At 37.3% G+C, this 26,720-nt stretch overlaps 1 protein-coding gene across 2 annotated transcripts in view; it reads left to right on the plus strand.

Annotated features, from left to right (window-relative positions):
* Window positions 1-667: 667 nt before the first annotated feature.
* FMN1 (formin 1) overlaps window positions 668-26,720 on the plus strand; it is a 496,625-nt gene continuing 470,572 nt past the window's right edge. For both annotated transcript variants that reach the window (XM_088167196.1, XM_088167197.1), the window contains exons 1-2: window positions 668-725; window positions 12,200-14,213. In XM_088167196.1, coding sequence (XP_088023322.1) covers window positions 12,302-14,213 — 1,912 coding nt within the window. In that variant the 5' untranslated portion in view covers window positions 668-725; window positions 12,200-12,301. The remainder of the gene's footprint in view (window positions 726-12,199; window positions 14,214-26,720) is intronic.

The following is a 26,720-nucleotide window of genomic DNA, read 5'->3' on the forward strand; positions in this document are numbered from 1 at the left end:
CCGTCCCTTGAAATAGCAAGGTATTTTATGAGGTGGTTTAGGACTGCAGCTTGTATTCTGATTTTCCTCTTCTAGCAGTGTTAGGAGAAAAGGAGAGGATTTCTTGTCCTCTAGTGTTGCAGTTCAGAGTTATGTCTGGCTTGCTTGAGGGCTGTATTGCAATTACTGTGGTGAGCGGCAGCGACATGATTGGCAGCGATGCTCATCCAGGAGGAGAACAGATTTGACGGATTATGCAACGGCAGTTAACGACGAGAATAAGCAGGCTGCCGCCGCTATGCCTTAGCTCCCCTCAGCCCCACGCTTTTCCGCAGAGTGTTTCTGGTTCCCCGAGGGGCAGGAATCCCGGCCCGGCAGCGGCGGCCCCGCGCTCCCGCTGCGCTCCCGCTCGGGGCCGGCCCCGCGCGCGGGAGGGACCCGGGGCCGCAGCCGGACCGCGCGCGGAGCCGGCGCGCGCCAGCCGCGCAGCCCGCCCATTGGTCAGCGCCCAGACGCGCAGCCCGCCCATTGGCCAGGCGGGCCGTCAGTCCCGCCCCGCGGCGGGGAGCGGTGCGGCGCGCGCCCCGCAACGGGAGCGATCCGGGAGGAGGCGGCCGGGGGAGGAGGCGGGGGCGGCCCGGAATAGCGCGGGGCAGCGCAGCCCTGCAGCGCCCGGTATCCCGCGTCCGCCCCGGCACCTGAAACTGCCGCACAGCATCGCCACCCGGCGCGCTGCTTCTCGCAAGGTAATGTTCTTTCGTTCGCTTGCCCACCGCTCTGCCCGTCAGCTCGGTTCCCCGCAGTGGCTCTGTCGCAATCGAGTGGATTTTATAAAATAAAAGCACTAACTCAAGACTACAGGGAAGGGATCTGTTTGGTCGTCATTAGCATCTCGTCTTCTCTCTGGCTGCTTGTTTATAAATAGCTTCTGAGGGATCACGAGAGCTGGGATCTCTTAGTTTCTCTTGCGGTCCGAAGAAAGTCCGTAGATTTCCTTCCTCCCCCATTCTTGACAGTGCTATTAAAGTAAATTTAACTGGATTTCCTCCCCCCGCCCCAAAATGACTCTTAAAACTACCCTCGTTTTCTTCTAGTGTGGTGTGTGGGATAGGTGCAGTGAAGCGGGGAATGCAGTCTGTTATAATTCTGTAGCATTTGATGTGTGCAAATACCGTCGGGCACTCGGGAGGGCAGATGAGTGGGAAACACGTGATGAATATTTACAGCATTCAGACAATCTGTTACTCTGGGTTGTGAAGCTTACAGGGGTCACCATTGCAGATGAGGCTGATGGACTGTTACCCTGAGTTAGAATGCATTTGTGTGCTGACATTTGCTAATGTCTTTTACATGTAGGAAAAGGACAAATACTGACATTCTGGAGAAACCCTTCTCTTGCTGCTTTGCACAGTCTCCTGTCTTCAACTGCAATATTAAATCACATCATGATACAACAGACAGAGAGTTGGTCTGGGAACTGTATATATTTAATCCTTCCGGCTGTCCTACAGTCTTGTCTTGTGATACTTGTTTTCTCAAGTGTGTAGCAGGAATCATAATGAGTTCTTTTCTTGAAGCTTCACAGAAAATCAACCAATTTTTTTAAATTGCAGAGAAATTACAGAGGAAGGAATTTTGAATACGTTCCTAATTTTAGTTATTTTTTTACGCCCATCCTTTGAATCATTCATGATGGCTTAATGATCATTTTACTTGTAGAAATATCTTTTGCGGATGTTACCATTAAACTATTACATGCACATTGAAAGATATTTCTACAAGTGCATCAGTAGCATTCCTGTGAGGTTTAGGTAAATCACTTCCACATAATGAGAAACTTTCACCTTTCAGATAGCTTGGACTGTGCTTGCTGGTGAATTGGCTTGTTTTGGTAAGTTTCAGCAGAAGCAGTTCAGCAACTTTTTGTTAAATGAAGAGTGAAAGAAGAACTGCTTTTTTGTGTTACTATAAAAAAAGAAACACATAACGTCGTTAGCTTAATTTGGATGACTGTAGACAGAAAGTTGCAGTTTAGTATGAAATCAAACATGTGAATAATGGAAATAAGTTCTCACGTGAGTTGTACCTATCTCACTAAAAGTGGCATGGACATGCGTGTTCCTGCGTGGATTTTTAATGGATGGATGTGTAAGGGGTACAGCTACATGGGCATAGGTGATTTAATCATACAGTAAGTAGTAAACAACAGGACAATGTTTCTGTAATATTTTACATCTTGTGAAGATAAGACTGAAGTAGAGGCATGGGTAAAAGATCATGATCTCTGTAGAGATTTTCTTACATAGATAGGTATTTCCAGGAAATCAGAACTTTTCCTTTCAAGTTCTGTTTTCAGATTTTCGTATCTGTGAAGTGAAAGCTATAGGCAAATACCAAGTAGAAAATTGGGAAATGGCTGCGTTTCACAATAAATGCCAAGGTAATGAATGTCAAATTTATATTGACATTTGTCAGGATATAAAAAGGTGGTGAAGAGACAGTTCTGCCTGGGATATGAAGAACCACTTGGCAGGGGGTAGTGACAGAATTTTATGTTTTTGGTGTTTCGTTGGGGGTTTGTTTTTTTTTTTTTTTTTTGTTTGTTTTTTTTTGTTTGTTTTTTTTGTTTATTTTGTTGTTGTGGTTTTTTTGGTTGGTCTTTTATGTTTATCTAGGAAAAGACCTAGGGCCTTCACCCTATCATTTAACAGGGTCATCCTTGCTGAAGCTTTGATCCTTCTTTAACTTGCACGCATAAAATATTTGAAAATGGAGCCAACAGTCAAAAACAGCCTTTGCAATCAAATCCAAATAATACTTTCAGACAGTGGTCAAGAGCAGGAAAAAAAAGCAAGAACAATCACAGAGATCTTCAATACGCTCGAGGGTTGGATGGCTTTTTGCTCCTACAATATAGTAGAATATTTAAGAACTGAACGAGTTCTAGTCTTAAAAAACCCCAACTTTTCTATATGCCTTTGTGTTGCTGTTATCAAAAATTAGTGTGCATCCCCTTCTCCACCCACTCCTCCTGGAATCTAAGTCTGTCAGCTTTTAATTTTTCCTTAGCTATCTTGGCATGAAATAACTTCCTCTTCTAGCTTGGATCTCATATGACTTTAAAAGATATATAATTTGAATGTGTATTCCATTAGGTTTTAGGTATCAGGAGGAGTATCAAAATGCAGGAAACTGGCCATCATAGGGTAATCAAATAGATATAACTCAATGGAATCTGAACCTTAACCATGTGTAAATTGTTTCTACTGTTTTATATATTTATACATTATTCCTTGATGACAGCCTCTCTTTTTTTAGTTAATAATCACGTCACTGCTATAGTTTCTAGTTGTGACCATTAATGTTTATTTCCCCATACTTAGAGACAGTAGGAGCAAAGGCTGCAATAATATTTTAATGACAAAGCTCAAATTGGTACTTGATTTTTCTTTTTAAGTCTGGTTTTATGTCGAATGTCCAGAGTAGTTCAAACCTCCTTTGAGGCAGTGGAGCCTATAGAGCTTAGATCTGCCTGTAACAAGAAACCTAAGGGAAGGCTTCTTTTTACCATGATCATTTAGTCTTATGCAATTTAATTCCATCTTGCCAGATTGATATTTGTGACTTTTCTTCCCTGTAAGTGTTGCCAGACTAGAGATACAGTATGTATAGCTAAATAGGCAGTATGTATATCTCAACACTTCTGGCTGAGAAGCTGGAAAGAAAGCACACAAAATGCTATGCATGAATTCTTATCCAAGTCACTGTCTCCTGGTCAGGCAGGTACTACTGTTTCTTCTCTTTCCATGGAAGATTGAATCTCCAACCATTGCTTTGGACATTCAGCTTGACTTAAAATCCAGTTCTACGGGCTGATAATGGAGGGCTGATTATCTCCACAAGATCATATACATTTTGTTGAGTTGGGCCCTTAGAAAATTACAATAGACCTTTAAATTCTTAATATTGAATTGCTTCTGTCCTCCATTTAAAGAGTCATCAAGTCTTATAGATTAATTTAAATGGCACTACTGAAATCTTGAAGTAAAATGAGCATTTCTTAAGTCAAGATTTAAGTCAACATTTTCCTTGGTCATTCTCTTGATCCTGTGGCATTTTAATCTTATTACATTGAAATACTGTGTTGTTCATGTTTTAATCTAATTGCTTCTTTTCCCAATGAGGGTTGTATTGTTGCTTAAGTTAGAACTTCCTTGAGGGATTTATGTAACCTGTTCAATCTTAAACTAATGCATTTTCTGTTGACAGATGTGCTGAATTTAATAAAAATTCTGTGTTCAATCTTCCATGATAGGGGCCAGACCAAGAAAATGACAATGACATATAAGCAGTTAACCATTTTCAAGACTCTTAAAAACATTAATGTTATGCACTTGGGACTGATAAAACAGACTAAATGTATATCTAAAATCTAGTGCTTACTTCTTTAACAGGCCTTTTGAAAATCTATAGTCTCTCCTAGCAATTTAGTTTGTAGTTTTTGTTAGTTGTAGTCATATGTTGAAACGATTTACCTGTGTATGCAATACTACCAGCAAAAAGTTGGAATGAAGAAAACACAAGCGACCACAGTTCTCTGATCTAATACTTTCTTCTTTGAAGTGATAATATTATCATCCCAAGACATTACATCCCATTTCATCTCGTACAGCCAAGGTTTTCAAAACTTGAATTATTGTTAGAATTTTTGAAACAACCCAACATTCCTTAGAACTAAAGTAATTTCAAGGCCACTAAAATTTTTGAAGGTAGAAAAGTTAAAAGTATTTACTGAGTTTATTGGCAACTGTGGCATAATTTTTGAAAAAATATGCACAATTAAAAACAGGCTTATTAAGTTGTCAAATACATTATTTTGGAAAATTGTTCTTGATTCTTAAGAACTTAATGTGGGGCAGAGCCTTTGACCTTTAATTACAGGAAGATGTATTCAAAGCCTGCTGTATTTTGTGAAGGAGTCCTTCTATATAAAATTTTGTTATGGGAGGGGTTTCAATTGCTGTTATTATTCTTTAAATTCAATTTCTCTCTTGCTTTCACCACTGGAGTTTCCTTATGATTTGCACTTCCTTTTGTGATAAGTCCATACTTTTTGCAGCTGTATTTTGTTCCCTTGCTCATGAAATAGCTCAAATATTTCCTGCAATGTAGCCTTTTAGTTTCTTTCTTTGTTTTCTCTAAATACCATATTGGATTTAAAGTTCAGAATATATGGCCAGATACGTCTCTGAAAGTAATGTTTGGTGAAAGACCTCTGATCTGAAAGGCTGCATACTAAATGTGTCATTTAAATATCATCATGACACTAACAATCATGGGCATGCAATAATTAAATAAAAAAATATGTACTTTCTTGGTTTGGGGAAATTAAAGATGTTATTAATACAACACGGAACAAGATGCAGCTCTTACTGAAGAATTGGCTATTTGAACAATCAAAATTAAAGCTTTTTGACAAAGATTAACAAGAAGATGATCCTTTTATTTAGAAAATACTTATTTAATTCATGTTGTTTTCCTGTATAAATATCCTATGCTTGCTACCAGAAGTGGAAACAAGTTACTGTGTATCCTGTAGAACCTACCCATTGATAAAGTATTGAGAAAAAATGTTTTATTGTAAGGGGTATTATCTATCTGGGTTAGAACTAGAAAAAGTCATGTGTGCAGTTTATGACCCAAGGGTGACATGTACAAATATGATATTGCAAGTTTACCTCTTTTTGTTGACTGTAAGTGAAATTTTTTTTACCTTACTTTTCCTTATAATACATTTCTTCTGTGCTGAAATATGTAAAATTCTATTTTAGATAATGTGAATAGTTTGTCTGTAGTAGTTTGTCTGGTCTACTATGGCTTTTTGTTAATTTGTTTCTTTGTTGCTTGACAATCAGCTGACCATTAATAAGTGCAGCTTTTCATTAAGACATTTGTAACCTAAGGCAAAAGATCTTTTCCTCTTGCCTCTAATTGCTTTTTTACATCACTGTATGAGTTCAGCTGAATATTAGCCACTATCCCTGTACACATATCAAGGAGTAGTTTTCTATTTTAAGTTACAAGATTTCATTGTGAGTGTTTATCTTAGGTACAAAGGATATAGAGGAGGTGTTAGGGATGTAAGGATGTTGTGGGGGAGAGTTACTTGTCTGAATGAGGTATATATACTATTACATTGATGTAAAATTAGTAAGGCACAGTATACCAAGTGATTGTTGCTGAGGAATGAACCCTGTCTTGATTTTAAAATAGATAAAATAATTGTAACATTTATTTTAATTTCCAGATTTTGCAAAATTACTCTTTTCACAGACTTTTCTGAACTATAAGAGATCCACAATGATCATTGAGTCCAGCTCTTAAGTGAATGGCACATACAGGGATAGAACCCACAACTTTGTCATCACATGCCCTAACCAACTGAGATAATTACAGGTTTTCTAACCATCAAAGAGAGTTTGGGGTAATGCTTGTTTGCTTGTTTATGAGCATCTTTGGAATCCCTTTGAATCATAAGTTTGAGCTTCTACATATGGTGAGAGTATGAAGAATGGCTTTAGTGAAGTTTGCCTCTTCAGCAGTCAGAAGGCTGTTCTAGTAAAAAAAAACAAACCTAGAAGCAAGATGGTTGGCTCACCTGCTCTCTTGGCTTTTTCCATGCCAAATGCATAAGAGCAAGGTGGAGAGTGTAAAAACCCGACTGAAGTGCAGAAGGAATTTGTTTGTCTGTTTGTTTAAATGCTGTACTTCTTGAAATGGTCAGTTTCAAACAGGCTGATACTGTGTTATTTCTTTGGAATATGTGTACAGATAGTCTTTGCTCATTCTCTGTTTTAATGTCTGCTAGTTTGCTACTTAATGTACTTCATACATTAAAAACTTTTCATATTTGTAATATCCATTGCAGACTTTTTTATTAGCTACCTCTTAAACAGTCAGATGTGTGAGTTTGTGATGGAAATCTCATTTGGTAGCTAATTCTTGCAAATTAGTCGCCTTTGACAAACAGATTTTGGACATTTTTGTGGTGTGGTTGACTCTAACAAAAGTTTCATGAGGACGTGTTGTGTGACCACTTTTTTTTTTTTTTAACTTGGTGATGCAGTTGTGCCAGAAAAAAAAAAAGATATTGCTTTGTTAAACTGAAGTAAGCTACAGAGGGATGAGAACTTACATGTCAGACTCCTTTCAGGAACATTTTTTTGAGACCTGGTGGTGCAAATAATACATGTATTATTTTATATTTGACTAGTCACAAGTAATATACATTTTCTTTGTGTAAATGGTGAGTATTAGTTCTAAACCCCAAAGTATCATTGCTGCTTTTTTCCATCTTCAGTATACTAAGAAGATAAATGCATATTTGTAGCTATGTCAAATGAAACTGTGATCTACAAAGGACCAGAAAAAGTGTGGGACAGTTTGTTTACTGAGAATGTATTTGTTCCTAATGAGGCATCATCATGTTATTCAGTCCAGCCAGAAACCTTTAAACCCCGTTTTAATTAACTTTACGTGCCTTGTGTAAATTACCTTTTTGATAAATTCTGGTTTTTGGTTTCAAGAAGTTTAGATCTCCTCATCTTTTGGAACACAAGGATAATGTGTTCAGAGATCTGGGTTTCAGATTTTTTGTTTCATGGACTCTGTCCTGGATTTCCTGATTCTTGGTGTTGGATTAGATTGAACAGACCAACACAGCCAAAGGTTGTGTTTATGATTAAAAATTGGTTTTGGTATACAAAGCTCTGCATTGTAGATTAATTTAATGACTTGCCACACTATGGTTTGGGTTGGTTTCTGTTTCATCTGAATTTGTTGGCAAGACTCTCATATGCCTTAATACTTCCCTTGTACTGTTGGATGAGACCTGAAATTTAATAAAGCAGCTTCCTGTCTGGCATAGACTCTGTTTTGTATTCCTTAATGCTCTATTTGCTGGTGTAATTCAGTACTTGTGAAGTTGAGAAGAGCAGTATTTTAAACCACTATTGCTAACAATATGCAGTATCATTCAAACTATTATGAAAATAATTAAATACTCTAAATTTGGTTGGTATTTTTTGGTGTGGTGTTTGGTTTGGGGTTTTTTGTTGGTTTTGCCACAATCCAATAAACACAATGCAGACTTAGAGTTGGAAAGTTCTTTATGGAATTCTTTTGTTTATGTCAAAGCTGCTGGAAGGAGCTGTAATATTTTGTCTTCATGAAAATATTATAACCTTTATCTTTCTAATGACAATATTTGTAAGTTCAATAAAAATTTGAAAGAACCTCAGAGAAACTTGAGCGTTTAGGCAAAAGAAGAAAATGATAGTGTTTGTCTCTATTTGTGTCTATCAAAACAGTTGTGCTCAGTAAACAAAAGATTATGGTGATTTCATTTCATTGTCTTCGAGCTTGTGGTGTGAAACCTTGATCTGTTCACATTTTTACTACCTTTCCTCTACCTTACTTTTTTTGTTGTGATGTGTTAATTAGCTACATAGCTCAGAAAGTTACTCATAGTGTGCTCAGAAATAGGTTGTCACCTACTAACAATCAGATATTAGGGAGAGCCGGGAAACTAAGGAATGTCAATTCTGGGTTACTTATGTATCAGAGAAAGGAGAAAGACCATCTGTCATGCTGAGAAGTAAATTCTGTGTCCTGCTAGAGAAAAGGAACTGTAGGAACAGAGTCCTGGGTTTTTAAGAGCGTGTTTTGAACAGCATAATGAATGGATGTGTTTGCATTAGACTTTGAAGACTACTGTGACACTTTTTGTTTTTGTTAAACTGAAAGAAAATCCATTAGCAGAGCAGGTTTGCTTCTCAGCTGTCTATTTAACAATTTCAGCTGTTCTCTGCACTTATTAGCTTTCTCTAAGCAGATGTTTTCCTTGAAGCAGTACTAAGACAATACCATTTAAAAAAAGAAAGTTCAATAGATTTGGTTTTTTTCTGAGTGAAAAATAGCTTTTAATTTTAATCATTTTTGCAATACCATTCAAGAAGAGCCGTAGGTCTTGTTTCAGTAGATTCAGAACTCAGATTAGATTGGGGGGCTCTTGATTTTTGGGAGGGGCATAGCTCAGCAAATCTATGCAGCGGAGACAAGGGCTAGCTAGTTCTCTTGTTTACACATATCATCTTTTGTCACAAAAAAACCTCCAAACCAAAACAATGCAAGTTACCAAGTGTAATATGATCTACAGAATAGGGCTGACTTGAACCTGGTGATATCACAGATGTCATTTGAGGATACTAAATTTGAACATAATGTCTGGGTCTATAGCTACTGGGTATGAAGTTTCCATGATGCTGTTTCCTGAGGGGTTTTCACTACTGGCTTGACTGAAGAATGAGCAGGCTTAAGAAAGCTCCTAATATTTCTGTAAGCAGAACCACTCTTGACTGCATCTGCCAGTGGCACACACACCCTGTGACTGCACAATCACTCTATGTTAGAGTGCACAGCTGGAGACAAGGAAGACTGGTGAGGCAAGAAGTGAGGCTGCTCTTTTAGATAGTCCTCAGCCTTGCCTGTATCTTGAACTCCAGACTCACACAAAAAGTTAAATAGGAAACAGAATGACATATTTTTCTCAGACTCTCTCACAGGTCTATGGAGCAACAAGTCAGTCTTCAACAAAAGTAGTGACTAAAGGTTTTGCACCTTTCCTACCACTTCCTATACTTGAAGAGTATTCTGAATGATGCCATTCAACTGCTGGTGAGCAGAATTAAGAAGTTCATATGGCTCTAATGGAACATTGTTCTTACTGTAGTCTCTCTCCTTAGGATATCTTCTCTGTCTTTAAGGATTATGTATACATTTTAAGAATTTTGCTGTCATGAAGAATGATAAATGGAAATTTGAAACTGTTTAAAGAACATTATGAACAGATGCAATTAAATCACTGGAAGAAATGACTGCTTGTTGATAAGATGTTTTGGGTAAATGCTGCTTGATTCTTACAGTTGAGCTTCACAAATTACTTATTATAAGTTATGGGCATCTTTATAAAATGATATCTAACTCTGCATAATAAAAAGTGATACAAAACTTGTATATTTTTAGATCTCAGCAAAGCTTTAAATACTGTCTCTCACAGTATCCTGTTGGATAAAATGTTCAGCACACAGCTGGATAAACACATCATGTGATGGGTGAGCAACTGGTTCATGGATCAGGTGCAAAGGGCAACAGTGAAGGAGGTGACATCAGACTGGTGACCTGTCACTAGTCACTAGGGGTTCTGAGGGCTCTCTCCTAAGCCCTGTGCTCTTCAACATCTTCATTAACAACTTGGATGCAGGACTTGAAGGAATACTAAATAAGTTTGCTGATGACACTAAACTGGGAGGAGCTGTTGACTCCCTCAGAGGCAGGGAGGCCCTGCAGAGACACCATCACATATCAGAGTGCTGGGCAGTCACCAGCCATATGAAGTCCAACAAGGCAAAGTGCCGGATTCTGCAGCTGTGATGGGCAATCCTGGATGTATGGACAGACTGGGGAATGAGAGGCTGGGAAGCAGTGCCACAGAAAGGGACCTGGTGGTTCTGGTCCATGGCAAGCTGAACATGATTCAGCAGTGCCCTGGCAGCCAGGAGGGCCAAGTGTGTCCTGGGCTTCATCAGGCACAGAATGGCCAGCTGGGCAAGGGAGGGGATTGTCCTGCTCTGCTCTGAGCTGGGGCAGCCTCACCTCCAGTGCTGGGGGCACTTGTGAGAGCCACAGTACAACAAAGATATAAAGTGCTAGAGAGCATCCAAGGGAGGGCTGCGAAGATGGGGAAGAGTCTAGAGGGGAAGCCTTAAGAGGAACAGCTGAGGTCACTCATTTTGTTCCACTTGGAGGAGACACCTCATTGCAGTCTTCACCATCCTCATGAGGGGAAGCAGAGGGACAGGCACCAATCTCTTCACTCTCATGAACAGTATGAGGACTTGAAGAAATTGCATGAATCTGAGTCAGGGGAGATCTAGGTTGTATATCAGGAAAAGGTTTTTCACCCACAGGAAGGTTGAGCACTGGATCAGGTTCCCAGGGAAGTGGTCACAGCCCCAAGCCTGACAGAGTTCAGAAAGCTTTTGACCAATGCTCTCAGGCACAGGGTGTGACTCTTGGGGTGTCCTGTGCAGGGCCAGGAACTGAACTTTGATGATCTTGATGGGTCCATTCCAAATCAGCTTATTCTATGATTCTGTGAAATATTCTACATAGTAATATGACAGCTTCCTTTGAAATAAGTTTGACTCCTTTAAAATGATGAAAAGTTTTGTTGTATTTGTTCTTTTCCAGTTGAAAACTGAAATGCCTGCATTTTTCCATGTAGGAGCAGGTGCTCTCCAGCTTTTTGTGGTCCTGAGCTTTAGGCCTTTCCTAATGCTTATGCATTTCTTAATTACTTCAGACTTCTCCACTTTAATTGTGGTAGCAGAGTTTCTTCTGGATAAAAAACAATTTAGTTCCCAAAAGGCGCAGGCAAACTTTCATTATGTATCCAAAGAATGTAAATATATCCAATCTATAGGAAGAAAACGTGATTAAAAGAAAAGGAAATAAAAAGTTCCAAAAATCTGCCTATAAAAGAACAATTATGCTATTGCATGTTGATTCAAAATGGATTTGTATAGTACCTGTATGTTAGCCAAGTAAACAGAACCTAATTTTTTTTTCTTATTCCAAGTTTTCTTCATGTCTTGGCAGTTCCACAAAATAGTACAAGAAGAAAATATTCAGCCTTTTTTATCTTCTAAATGTTTTCTTGGTAAATAAAGCAGTGAGACCTAATTACATCATGATGGTGTTATCCTGGTGGTTGTCTTGAGTAAAAAGGCAACAGGCATGCTTGAATGATTCTTTTAACTAAATGTTTAACAGCAAGTTAACTTTAACAGAGAGAGGGCAGGAGATTCCACTATTCAAAAGTAAAATCTCTTTGAAATGAGTGTTTCAGTGACCATCTTGTGACCTGATGGAACAGCATTGACTGAGAACCCTGGAAACAGAGGGATGATGTATGAGACAGAAAGATTATGACTCCAACTATAAGTGCTAGCAGTGTCATTCTTTTTGTGTCAGATTTTCAAGGTAAAAGATTTGTATCAGAAAATAGTGAGAGAAGATTGTGCTTCTGCAGGCTTGTTATTTGTCATATTAAATTTGCCATAATCAAGTTTGACAGGCTTCTCTTTATTTTTCCCAGCAGACAATATTATTGTTGAAGATTAGTCAGATGCCTTCTGTCCATTCCCTGCCTCACATGCTATGTCATGCAAGCTTTGGAACACTTAGAACATAATTTAAACGAATGACTAATTTGGCAAGCATAATGGAAGGCACACATACCATCCTTCAATTGCACAAACCCATTATGGAGCTTTGTTACATCAGCTTCTATCATCCAGAGGGGAAAGTCACAGGATTTACTTGCAAGAGCTCTGGAACTCTGGATGGAACCAGTAAGAGTTACTGTGGCTGCTATCAAGCAAGGGAGAGGTTGGACATGAACCTGAGAGAACTGCCAGATAAAGACTGTGGAGTTATTATTTTCAAGCAAACTACCACAAAAGACCTTCTCAATGAAATGTACAAACTAACTGCTGAAAAGGAAAAACTGTTATCCAGTGTTTTGAGATCTCATCATATTCCAGACCTTAAGGCAGGACGTCAGGAGGAAAAGCAGCAGGATGTTTCCGGAGTCCCGAAACTTAAAGGTGATAATTACTCCAGTCTTACACATCAGCAGGAGTTATTGCTGGATTCTACAAAGAGGGACAATTTGAATCACAAAAAAATGAGGAAATACAGAAGGAAAGAGAGCTTTGAGGAGATCAGACATCGGAAAGAGGGAAAAAAGATACAAGAACATCTATTTTTACTGAGTGCACAAGACATGCAACAGAAAAATAAGAAGATGGTCTCCACAAAACTTTCTATCAGGAATTATCCCAGCTCCTTTTCTCCCTCCAGCTGGCTAACAGTAAAAGGTAAGGATAATTTACCAGTAGACAATAGAATACAACCAGAAAGGTGGACAGAAGAGGGGTATTTTCTTAAGAGCAACAAAGCTGTGAAATTGGATGTTGACTTACCAAGTTCTAGCTCAAAAGACATCAATGATGTTGTTGCAGTTGAACCAGTGGATAATGGAGAATGCATTCCTGAAGTTACCAAGGTACAACAGAGGACCACTTTGGTGAATTCATCTCAGTACAGTCTGTCTAACAAACTTGAGACATTAAGTAAATCTGCAGCTGCTAAAATCTTGAAAAGTAGCAAGTATGCTGAGCCAGTATGCAAGGAGAAACCAGGAATCACAGTTCTTGCTGAAGTCCAGGATTTAGACACCTGTATTAAAAAAGTTACCAACCTTCCTGCAGAGTCTTTACATGATCCTCACAGAGACAATGAAACCATTTCTCCTGCTCTCACAACAGCACATAATGAGTTTATATCAAGAACTAATGTATACTCTGTAGATGAAGCTACTGGGGATTCTAATAACAGTGTGCTGGAGGAGAAGGAGGAAGATGGCTCTGGTTTGCAGTACAAAGCAGAGAGAGTGCACATTACTGATGAGTCATGCAACCTTGTGGGAGCTGTTAATAAAGCTCTTCTGAAAGTTATCCGGAGCGACAGTTTAGATGAAGCTGCAGAATGGAAGAGGCTGCAACAAATTACAAGAGTAGACAGAAACCTGCCAGGCTCACTATATGAGAAAAGGACCACGGTATCCCGGGGAAACGGCAAGCATTTATTTTTGAACCTGCCTGTAAATGAAAGTCCTGATATTCCTCAGACAAGTAATAATCTTAAACTGGAAGAGAAAAGGCTGCATTCACCCCCATTAGCAGCAGTGAGTAATGTTTTTAGTAATTCATATCCTCTATCTAATACACACAAACAAATGTCTCCTATTCCTTCTCCGTTATCTTCGAGACTGCCTAGCCCGCAGCTGCACCACCGCATCCTCCCGCTACCAGCACAGGGCACCGAGGACGAATCCTTCTTCAGTGACTGTGGCCGTGGAAGGCACGGTGCTGTAAACTTCTCTTTCAGTGATCTGGAGCCACCGTTTTATCGGAAGTTTTCTGATCCTGGGGAACTGGGATTTGCCACCAGACAACGGGGCCTACATCAGAATGCAACTGCGGGACATTTTGAAAAGTGTGCTGTGCAAGAAAAATTAACTGCTCAGACACAGCAGAATTTCTGCCCAGGTCAGTCCTATTTCATATATTTTAAACTAATATAATCAATCAAGCAGGAAAGTCTTGGGGTATTTTCTGGGTTTGTTTGGTTTGGCTTTTTTTAATACTAGCTATGAATAATAAATATCGTGTTAAATAAAAAAATATTTTTCACTACTTATGGATTGGGTGTAAAGCTGTTGAAGTTTTTAAACAAAAGTTACAGCTATAAAAGGTTTCAAGATAATTTTATATCTGCTTATTTTCAGTCCCATTGTTACTGAATGATCTCTTAGCCAAAGTTAAGGAAAAGTCTTTTTATATAAAATGGAAAAGCTAACATGCTTATTTTCTTGCTTTTCCTGTGCTGTGTTCTAGTCTTTCAAAGTGTTATGATAACATTTATTCTCCAAAATGCTCTTTTTGCTTGTTTGCCTTAACTGATAGAATATTTTCTGAACAAGCTAATTTACAATGCCTTAAGTATAGGACTGGTACTTTGACCATTTAGCTACAAGAGGTCAACGTAAATTCTGTAAGAAAAGGCTTGTTTTTAAAATGATTGTATGCAGGAGTTATGTTACAATGTATTTTAGTACAGCCCAATGGTTTATTTATAAAGATATACTGTGTAAAAATGCATAATTATATGACATCGTGAACAGCTATTTTTGTTAGCTAGATCAACATCTATACCCTTCATTTTTAACTTAAGAAACAGGAAGGCTGGTGGAGCTAATGCTGCAGTGGTCTAGATGTGGCTCAGACTGGTCCCTGTCATGGGAGGGGCTGGCAGTACAAAGTGACATGAAAGGGGGATTCCAAAAGGGGAGGTGTGTAGGTATGTGGGTATGTGAAAACATTACCTTAGCCAGAGGGTGCTGAATAGTGCCTATAAGGTTTGCATTTATGCCTGCTACTTCTAGAAGTTGTGTCAGTTCCACTCAAGACTAAATCAAATGTGAGGTGTTCAGTGAGTTGACAAGGCTGAAAAGATGGGTGCAATGCTCTTCTCTCATTCCTTTCTTGGCTCCTGTTGTGCTGTGCTGTCCTACCCCTCTCATTACATCTTGTATTCATCATTCCTTTCGGTGAGCTGGTTTAGCTGACAAAACCAGCAATTTCACCCCTTATAAGACTAAAGTAGCACAGCAAATCTTTTTGTCTCTGTTTTACATTAGAATTTTTTCAATTAATATGTCATTTAGAGTTGTTGGATGTGGAATTGTACCTATTGTGCTGCACACTTGTACTGTCTTTGCCTGGGATAGGGTTAATTTTCTTTACAGTAGCTTGTATGGGGCAGTGTTTTGGATTTGTGATGAAAACAGTCTCGATAACACAGGGATGTTCTAGCTTGTGCTGAGCAGTGTTTGCACAGCATCAATCCCTTCTCTGTTTCTCACTCTGCATCCCCCCAGTGAATAGACCAGGGGCTGCACAATAGGCTGTGAGGGGACACAAACAGACAGATGACCCAGACTAACTAAAGAGAAATTCCCTGCCACATAACGTCATGCTCAGGAATAAAAGCCCAAAGAGGGGGCTTTAGAGGGGTTAGCCATCTTTTAGCCATCTTTTGCTTGGGACCTGGCAGGGCATCAGTCTACCCATGGGAGGCGGTGAGTGATTGCTGCAGCATCACTTGTTTCATTTTTTTCTTCCCTCTTTTTCCACTTATCTTTCCGTTATTAAACAAACTTTTTGTTTGTTATCTTGACCCCTAGTTGTTGGGGTTTTTCCGTGCCTCTTCCCCCATGTCACTTGGGGGAAGGGAGGAGGGAGGGAATGAGTCTGTGTGGTGCTTCTTTTCCCACTGGGCTTAAGCCACAATGGTTTTACAAGAAACAAAACAACACACATACATACTAATGGCATCTGTTGGCTGAAAATCCTGGCTATTAAGCAGAAACATCTTTGTGAAGAGAAGAAAAGCAGACAAGCCCAATTTTAGTTCTTGCTTACAATTACCTGGAAACATTAAGACAGACAGAAAATATCACAAGTTTTTTGGTTTTTGGTTTTGGTTTGTTTTTTTTTTTTCATTTTCAAATATGATTGAATTCCAACATTACTACTGGTATGTTAGTAATCTCTGACTTTAAGGAAAAATTCCCTGTTTTACTGGCACATATAATACTGTAGATATGTCTCTGAATCTGGGATAATATGACTTTCCATTTTTATCTGAACCAGGGATGGAATATTCATATTGACAGAGCATTTGGAATACCACTCTTCTGTAAACATACATGAAAAATAACTGACTATAGTTCAGTGAGACAAATGACGTATCTCCAATTTTAGTTAATGTAAATGATATTAAGATTTACAGTTATAGACTTGCACTCCTGGTTTGATTCTTATCAGATTCCTCCCATGTGTGAAGAGCAGAGTTCAAGAGTATTTTCCAGATTTGTCTTCAATAGGATGTTATTGTGAAATGTTTTCTTTCAATTCCAGTCTGTTATTAAATTGTGTAAGTATCTACAATGACTCTAAGAATCACTGAGAACTTGGGTAAATTTTTTATCAGTGAGATTGATTGAAGGATTTACTTCATGGCAGAAATTATGGCCTTTCGAACATCTTTTCAGAGTTCTATTGCTGTCACAGTATGCACTGCTTCTTCCTGAAGAACTTTTGGAGCCTTTTGTTATCCATGTAACATTGTATTTGGAAAATTTCATTAATTAGTTAAACATTTTAATAATAATAAATTAATTTATTAGTTTAAAGTACAAATTGGACTCATCATGCAGCTCTACACATAATTTTAATTCTCTTTTCTTATGGTTTGTAAACATGATTCTTCACAGTCCTTCTCTATAATTGGAGAATATTCCTTTAGTCAAAAAGCAAACAACTAAGGCAGAGTGCCTAACTTCTGTACTTCCACTTTTTCTCTAATTCAGTTTCTTTATAGATATATAGATACATATATGGCCATATATCATAGTTTCATTGCAGAAAGTTCTATTAGTAGTTAATTTGAAAGTACAGTTTACTGAATCTTCTTGTTGAAGTGCAACTATTGTGCCATGGGAATAGGTCACAGATTTCATCTTAGTAGCTAACTGGGAATAATTTATAGTTAAACAATAATTATTTGTCAATTTTCTCTGTAGGTGGGACTGGGAATCAAAATTCCTGTATAAGCATGCAATAGCTTTATTTGAATTATCAAAACTCTAAGGAAAAGCTTTATAATAACTTAGGGTTTTCAAATGATAAACTGCTCAGTTACAGGCAGCAAAAGCAGTAAAATTTCTCATAGAATGACATTTATTAAATCCTCAGAAACATACTTCCTGCATTTCTTTATGAAATTATTTCTACTCTAGTATGAAGTACATCATGCTTTTGTAGTCTTGGACAAGCCATTGAAACGGTCTTCAATGTATCTGAATATCAGATATGTTGTCTCAGGGAAAGATTTTCTGAGACGTTTTAGTTCCTGTCACTGCTTCTCTCTCAAGTTGTTCACAGCGGTAGAAAAAAACTAGGGAGAAGATTTTCACAGCTATTGTATTAATTTAGTATGGAATGACACCAATATAATATTTTACTAAGTATTGTGTGTAAGAGGAAGAAGATTAGGGATATCTTTAGCAGTTATTGAAGTGAATTTGATTCAGAGCAGGAAACTTAAAAATAAAAATCACTGGTTATGACATAGCTTCAAGGACAGTGACTGATGACTGTTCTTTGAGTCAGGATGAGACTGGCAAGGGTCATTCACCACACTTTCTGTTGTATCTTTTACTCCTAGTGTAGGAAAGAAGAATAAAAATCTGCCAAGGGGGAATGGCGAAAGCAAGAAAGGGAATAAATGAGAAGGATGATGTTACCCTATCCCCAGCCAATGAATAATGCTCGTTTTTTTGGTATCTAGTAGTAGTGAAGGAAGAAGATACCCAGAAAACACAGAAATCCAAAGTTGGTAGAACTGTAGAGAAACTAAACCAAACGTGGAATAGAACTGAATGATTAAGGTTTGTGTCAGGTAAAAAGGTTGAGACATGGGAGTGAAAAGACGGGCCCATTCTCTTGTTACTCTCTTCCTTTTTCCAGCAAAGGCCTCCTCCCTTCACTTTTCCTCCCCTTCTCTACAACAACTTTGGTGTTTTTCTTGCTTTCTGGTAATTTGAGTCAAATCACTAAGCAAGCCGAAAACTGAGCCAGCAAGGAGACAGGTGAGTAGCTTTGGCTGCTTTAGTGAGCTGAACAGTTCACAGTGTGCTGACAAAAACCACAGCTAGGATGAGGGAGGACATGCAAGTGTGGCAGAAAGGACAAATGAACAAGACCACCCCTCCTGCTGGGAATTATTTGATCCCCAAAAAATCTCAGTTGCATCCAAAAACTGGAAGCCAGAAGGCTGGCTGGGACTGGCTAAAACAGAAGTTTTTAGGAGTGGGAAATTAGATGAATCAAGTTGGATGAAGATATAGGAGACTGATATTTTGAGTGGGTGCTATTAATGCTGAAGCAGGAAGAACAAGAGATGGAGGACAAGCGAGAAATGGGAACTCCAAGACTGAGTAGAGAGTGTTACCTTGGCTATGATAGGGAGCATTTATAGAGTATCACTAAACAAGTAGAACGTGGCTGATTAGAGGTGAGATAATTTTTATTTTTGTTTTGTTGGGAAAGTCTGCAAAAGGAACTGCAACCATTAGAAGAATGTACATTATGGGTATCAATCTATGTGGCTTGCTGATGATTCATGAAGTGAGTGTGCAGTATCATGAAATTTTGGAGATGCAGAGAAGAGAAGGGAGGAAGAAAAAGGTAACTGAGGTAGAGTTCTGGTTTTAAGGTCTTCCAAATTATAATGCTTATTGTATTGTAGTGAAGGCAACTGCCTGAAAAGGTTGGTGAATTTAAGTTTTTAAGATTATTTCTCAAATAATTTTCGTTAATTGACTAGTTAAAGATGCTTACCCAAGAGTTATTTGCAATATATTCTGGATGTAATTGTAGATGCATCTATCCCCGTCCCTGCTGATTATTAGATGGAGAATGTTGTGTTTGCTTGTTTCTGCCAATGAGAATTTTACGGCAGAGTTCACTTTCCATTAGAAAGAATTGAAAACAAACATTCTGGTAGTTTTGTATGGTTGTCAAAAATTGCACACTGCCATTTGGAAGCATGCCAATTGCTAATGGCTATCTCTGGCAGATCAATTTTGCAGTCTTAAAATATGAAAGTACTTTAACTTATAAAGAACTGTTTACTATATAGATAAATACTTGAATAAGTAGTATTATTAAATTGGTATAAGATTGTATTTTAATCCTCAAAGATCTTGAAGGGTGTGAAAAGCAAAAAATAATACTTTCATTTTGATAATTCAGTCCTTGGTGGCTGGAGAAACTGTTCATATCTGTGCTCTAAGAGCTGCCCTACTCCTTAGGTCTTTCAACTGCCTGCTAAAACTGGGTTATCCCAGTTTTCCTGCATTCATTTCTGTTTGCAGTGTAAACATAGCTTACTTCCATGTGCAGAAGAACATTCTGATTCTACAAATATAGCAGTTATATAGTCTGTAGTTCTACACATCCATTTAAGTTTCCAGCATTAAAGTAGCAGGATGTGAAAAGCTTTAGTTTTGTCTTTGTTTGGATGTATTATCATTAACTACAAGAGAATGAATCTATCTATTGCAGTGCCAGTGCCAGAAGACTTGTAATTGAAAAATGGCATACAGGCAACATATCACCCTAGATATGTAATGAAGGCAGCAAAAAAAAAATTAATATCAAGGTACTATTTGAATATTATTTTGTTTTTTCCTAACTTACTCTTTAAGCTGAAAAGGGACAAATAGAGTCAGTTAAGAGAAATTCAATAACAAGACCTTATGATGTGTTTCTGAACCATGGCTTTGGAAAATGAAGTTTCATATAAACAAAACTCTGTTTGAAGGTTCTTATAACAGGAGACAGATTATATTATAGTGTTTTTGATGTTCCTTTTATAGGGAAGGGAAAGGTTTATAAATATCTTCTCTAATTGAAGTGGTTCAGAGAATTGCTAATTAGCATTTTAAAAGCACTATAGCGTTCTATCCACAGTAAGTATGCACTTCGTGAAGGAAGTTTGCATATGGATCACCTGGAAAGATGATGCATAGTTTCTCACAGGTAATTCACATGAAAGTAATACACATGAGTGTGTTGCTTCACAAAACCTATCTTATTCAGAATAAATGTTCTTTGAAGATGCTATAAAGGAGTTAAGAATTAAGACACTGGTGTAAGAAAAGAATTAAAATAAAAAAGAAGAGAGAATTAATCATGGAATCTCAGAATCATTTGGGCTGAAAGGACCACTTGAGATCATCTAGTCCAACCCTCTGCTCAGGCAGGGTCACCTAGAGCAAATTGCCTGGGCCTGTGTGCAGTTTTGTAATTTCTCCAAGAATGATGACTGAACAACTTGTCTATGCAACCTGTGTTAGTGCTTGGTCACCCTCACAGTAAAAGAATGTTTTCTTTAGTTCAGGTGGAATTATGTAAATTTTCAATTTAGCATTTCAGTGTTACAAACACCAGTAACTTCTACTCTAGATTCGTTTCCTTTATCCCAGTATGTCTCTAATATCCTATGGGAATTGTGTTACTTACAGACTCAGTGTGGCTAAAACAGAGTTAATTATTTCTGAAAATCTTTCCAGCTATTGGCTCTCTGAGTCATAGTGAGTAACACCACTGACCTGACTGTCACTTAGGTCTACTCTTTTATAAGGATTTCTCATACTGCCTCTGGATATAGTTGCAAGCTGTGTCTAAAATTTTCCTGTTAAGTTACATGTTTCTAGATATGTAATCTTGCAAAGTTTGCTAATTGTATGTCTAACTAAAATTACAGTCACTGCATAGCTGTTTAATGGATCTTTGTTTTCCTGTTATATTCAGTGCAGTTACTCATTGTACACTAGATTGTGATTGCCTTTGAGGACATCATCCTGTGTTCTCTGTTGAGTCTTATTACACATGGTAATGATAAAAGATCCTTAATACTTCATCCCAGTGCAGCTCAAATCTCGTACCAGTAGAAACAAAATAAGGCAATGCTGCGTTGAAAGGAAGACTTATGGAAGTTTGAAATGAACGTAGGCAGGACTATAAGTTCAAGACAAGATCTCTGAGTTAAAAAGACCCTCTGAAGATTGGCCTTGATAGATTCTGTGAACAAATAGTTCCTGTTTTAGTTGAATGACTTCCCAGCATGACACACTTAAACAACAGTTATATTTTCTTCTCTCTTTGTAACATGTGACTCTTCAGTCAAAGGCAATCACTGAGGGGAAACCAAGTGAATTAAATTGGAATGGAAAACCAGAGACAGCTTAATGTTTTATGCAGGTCATAGATTAACAATTTTCTGTTTCATGGGGGGAGAAAAGGCCAAAACATTCCTTCTGGCTTACAGTTTGTGCACTCAGTTTAAGAAACTTACTATAATGAAATGGACTTCTTTTCTCATCAGTACAAAAAGAATTTCTTGAAGTAAAATACTGGGATAATATGGTGGTTGCCGTTTCTTAAATCTATATGTATTCTGTTGGCCACTTAAAACAAGCTGATAGAAATGGCTCAGCTGAAATTTTCTTGATGGATCAGGATGACATATAAACTGAGATCAGATTCAGGTATTTATCTCTGTAAGTATGATTTAATAATTTAGGAAATTTTTTTAATCCTTAGTAGTTACCCTTTGGTATTTTGTCTCTGAAAAAGTGACATAGCACCAAACACAACTTGTAAAAGTGGTGAAAAATTCTGCACACTCTGCATAAAAGTATACTTTAAAATACTGAAAATTAATAAAGAAGCAATTTATGTTTTGTGGTGTCCCATACCAGTAAATAATTTTGAATAGTATTTCATGATTTAGATGTGACATAAATCTATAATAATACATTTAAATAATACCTGTAAGTAGTGAATATTATTTATGAGTCATAGCATTGAAATAGTGCACCTAGTGGTTTAATGATTTATTTAAGTGTGTCAGAGTAATTTTCTTTGGGCTTAGATTATGAGTACCCTTGCATTTAGATTATGTTGACTTCTAGACGATATTCAAAGATCTCTTCAGGCTTGTCTGTTCTGATGCTGGGATCAGTGAGGTAAAAATAGGACAGAAAAAATAGAGGTGAGATGTTGAGAACTATTGGATGTGTTTTACATGAGGAATTTTAAAGGCTCTTGGAAATTCATCTTTTTACCAGAACAAAAGGTGAGGAAAGAAGAAGATATAAATAATTCACAGTCCTCTCCTGAGTGACAGTCTCTATATACTGCCACTTATAATGTCCTGTGTGATAAAGATTTCAATGCTTTGTAATTTTCTACATTTTTTTTCGTATTTACATTTTAGAAGTGTTAAAATGGAAAGTGCTGTTTTTTTCTTATTAGGTTTGCTTTTACAATGAAGAGGCATATGGGACATTTTTGCATTCTGAATACCATGAGCCTCTCTGAAATTGTCCTAAGCAGTCAGCAGTTCTTTGCTATCAATGCACAATTCAATCTTTTGTGACTTTGATAGTTCAAAATTACAAAGATTAAGAGTATAACTGATGAATGGTTTAACTAACCTATATTACCGTGTTTGCTCTCACTTTTCTTGAATATATTGGAAAATTAAGAGGGAAAATATGTTCTAGAAAAATCTGACTTTATGGGAAAAAGTAATTCTGACTTTCTACTCTATAACATTTTCAGTCATTTCAGTATTTTTTTGCCTATCTTTTGAGTAGAACTGTTTATTGATTGTTAGACCTGCAAATCTGAACGTGTTAAATCACCAAAACCACCAAATATATATGAATAAAAAATAATTATTATTATGTGTACAAAATGAAGTAAATTTATTCTTGTTCCCTAAGCTTCAGTGTTTCTATTACAGAAACATAAGTAAAACTAACAAAACTGTAGTACAGGGGAGTTTGGTGAACAAAAAGTTATTACTTCTATGAGTGCATGAACTTATTTTTGAGTCATGAATTGTAGGAAAGCTAAAACTGGTTGTTCCCATCCTTCTACCCCCTAACACTCCACATTGTTCAGCAGCTAGGCTAGTAGTCCTGCCAGCTGGAGGGCACACCCTGAGTTCCCAACCTGCTCCCAGCAGCTTTAATTGTTATTATTTGCAAAATGCCAGGTGCTCTCTGTGACCTAAGATGTTAATCGTGCTTACCTCATATACATAATTTGTGTATGGGATCTGATTCATATTGTCAGTGTACTTAGAACAAATAGCTTGATTTCCATGCCCAGAAAAACTGAACACTACAGCTGCTACGGCAGGCATATTTAAAAGCTGCAGAATTTTCTTAAGCATATTGTGTTAAATTAGGAGCATTAGTCAGCAGTACTCATTCCAAGATCTTTGGAGCAATTACTGAAAAAATGGCTTCTTTTATTTTATGCAGCAACCAAGTCAGTGGTTTTGTAGTCCCTCAACTAACATTTTGTTAACATATACTTGAGTCTGATAGTTATTGTTGCAGAAGTGAAATCTAAATCTTTGTTAAGCTTGTTGGAGAAAGTAAAGTTTTGGGGGTATTTTCTTCTGTGTTAATTTTATTTAAAACATATATGTATATGACCTGTAAAGCAACTGACATCAAGCCACTTCATCTTACAGAAACTAAAATTTAGAGATTATCCTCTGTTTCTTCTAGAGTATATATTTTTGTCAGTAATGTAGCTATCAATGTATTGTAAACTTGAGCATATGTTCACTAATTTCTGCTCTTTCAAAGTGAAATTTGTTTTGTCTTAAGAAATTAAAGTATGCAAGTATGAAAAATATATTTAAAAAAGCTATTTAAAGCTACTCAATTTTGGAAAGTATATGTTTTTAAATAAATTTATATTAAAACATAATTACAGTTATACATAATAAAATGTAATATAATTTATATAGAGTTACATGTAAATTTTCCAATAGACATTACAGTTTAAACTTGAGCATGTATTTAATAGTTATATATGTAGTCATGCCAGTCAGGTTTTTTCTTCTTTTTGAAAAATGCCAGCTTTCATAGACATAAAACTTTAAACTAAGAAAACCCCAAACAATTTTTTTTCCAGAATTAGCAGCCTTCTGAAAATTATTTTCCAGGTTAATAATAAACTCCAACTAAGATACCAAGAACAGGAGATAGCAATATATCTTTTTGCATTGGCAAAAACAGTCTTGTACAAAGTCTAAGTACTAACTTATCATACTTTTCTATCCTAATTTCCTTTCATATGCTTCTTTCATGGGATACGGACCTAATAATTTTTGTACTAGTTTACTACAACAGATTATTCTTTAAATCTGACACGTAGTGTATTTGTATTACATATAAGTAAGACATATAGCACTATATGAATTCCCAGGAATAGTTTCCGTGTTTTTTTCCTTGTGATTAATTTGTATTCCACTTTTATACTTATTTATGCAGATTATACTTAGGCAAAAATGAAATAGGTTTGTCATCCAAAAATGGGAAACAAAATGTTAGGACATACTTTCTCAGGTTTTCACTTTTTTCAAAAATCTCTTACTTTTTAGCTGTCAGGTTTCTATCTTGTCCTCTTATGTTTAGTATGAATGCCAGTGTTGCATTTGAATGTTTTTCTTATATCATGGGGAAAAAAATCCTAATTTTGTTGCTTAGTTTGTCAGTCTTAATCCACGTTGAGAGTTTTCCTCCAATCTGTGGATTAGTAAAAGAGGCCATACCTAATTAATCCAGAGAGCCCTATTTTTTGTCTCATCAGGCATTGAATATTTGTCAAGTCCTTTTCATCAAAGTGATTGGATAACATTTAAACTGTTTCACCTTGCAACCAAAACAAAAGGGTTTTATTCTATTCAGAATCTGGTTTCCTGTAAGAACTTTGAAGGTGCTATTTGAAGGCTAGCAGAAGTTAGAAGTAGTTAGAAGTAGTTAGAAGTAGTTAGAAGCTGTTTCAGATTTCTAGGGTGACACTTTGTGAGACATCTCTCTTTTGTTAAAGAGATACCTTTGAGATAGCTAAATACAGTGAGAAGACTTACTTTTTTAATTCCTCCAAAGTGAAATGTTCTTTATCAAAAACAGGCAGAAGTCTGGGGTTTTTTAAAGTAAATTAAGTGAGACTATTTCCCCCCATTCTCCATGGTATTTCTAACCATACAAATTTACTTTCTACTCCTATTTTTTCCCCTCTGTGTAATTGTAAGTCACTTATAGTAATGTAGATGCTTTATATGAGAGGAGTCACACAGGGTGTGTTTGCATGGCATGTCTGGTCCACACTAGCCACCCACTGCTTTTCCAGTTTGGTCTATGAGACTCACTGGATGGATACTCACACTCTTCAGGCCAGAGCCTGAACAATTCTTGCAGAATGGCAGTTGCTAAGATATGTGTGCACAGACTTCATACACCTATCAAAATCCCTGTGGCATGGCTGGTGTCACACAGCTGCTCTCGCACCAGTGAGTTGCAGTCATTCCACTCTTGTGGCACAGGGCAAGGACCTGGAGCTTTCCTCATGTGGCTTAGGTGTGACTACAGGCTCCAAGGGGATTCCAGGCTACGAGCAAGGCTGTGACAGTGCCTGGGCTTGAGGCATTAATAATGTGGACGGTCAGTGAGACAGAGCATAAAAGGAGGTTCAATTAACTTTGTAAAGTAAGTTGCAGCTCTGTCATCAGAAGGTTGATTTCTTTTATGTGTAATTCATTGAAATTGATGTTAAATGTGCAAATGGAGATGACAGCTGGGTGTTCCAGCAGAACAAATGAAAGGTTTCTTGGAATTCAGGTCTGCTTTAGCAGCTTTGGCTGCTAGAAACAACATCTAATGATACTAATATTTAAATAGTCATGACTTTGAATAATCATGGAAATATTTTCACCCATCCTCTTGTATAGTAGCATGCTGCTTTGCTTTCTTACTCAGCAGTCATCCTTAAAACACTCCCACAACCCCTTCATCACGTCTCCTTCATTTCCATTACTTCTTCATCTGACATACACTCTCCTATCTGCACCTTTTGAAACAAGCTCATACTTTGCTTGTTCACACAAAATGATCTCTGCCACTCTTTTCAATATACTGGGCAATTACCTGTAAGATAATTTCACAAATGAAAGGAAGGAAGGCTGAATGTTACTTCCTTATTGCACAAGCTCTTCAGAATGGATGCAAAATTGTGCAGAATGGCAAAAGCACAGTTTTAGGTGCCCTAGGGGAGCCTGAGACACAGACACAGAGCTGGAAAATCTGACCTGGAATGATCCACACCTTTCTGGACTGTGGTAAATTAATTTTGGCATGTAGCATTCATTTAGGCAACTGAGTTCAAATAATTGTATTGTAAATGATGTTTCAGCTTTTTATTGCAGCATTTTTTGTTAACTTCATCTAGACAAGCTATTAAAAATGGATTTATTCCTTCAGAAAAAAAAAGTTATTTTTAAAAAATGCACTTGAATTTAGGTCTAGACACTCATTGTACATTTTGGTGCTTTGTAGT

This window comes from Sturnus vulgaris, chromosome 6 (assembly GCF_052056855.1).
Source record: "Sturnus vulgaris isolate bStuVul1 chromosome 6, bStuVul1.hap1, whole genome shotgun sequence".
NCBI lineage: Eukaryota > Metazoa > Chordata > Aves > Passeriformes > Sturnidae > Sturnus > Sturnus vulgaris.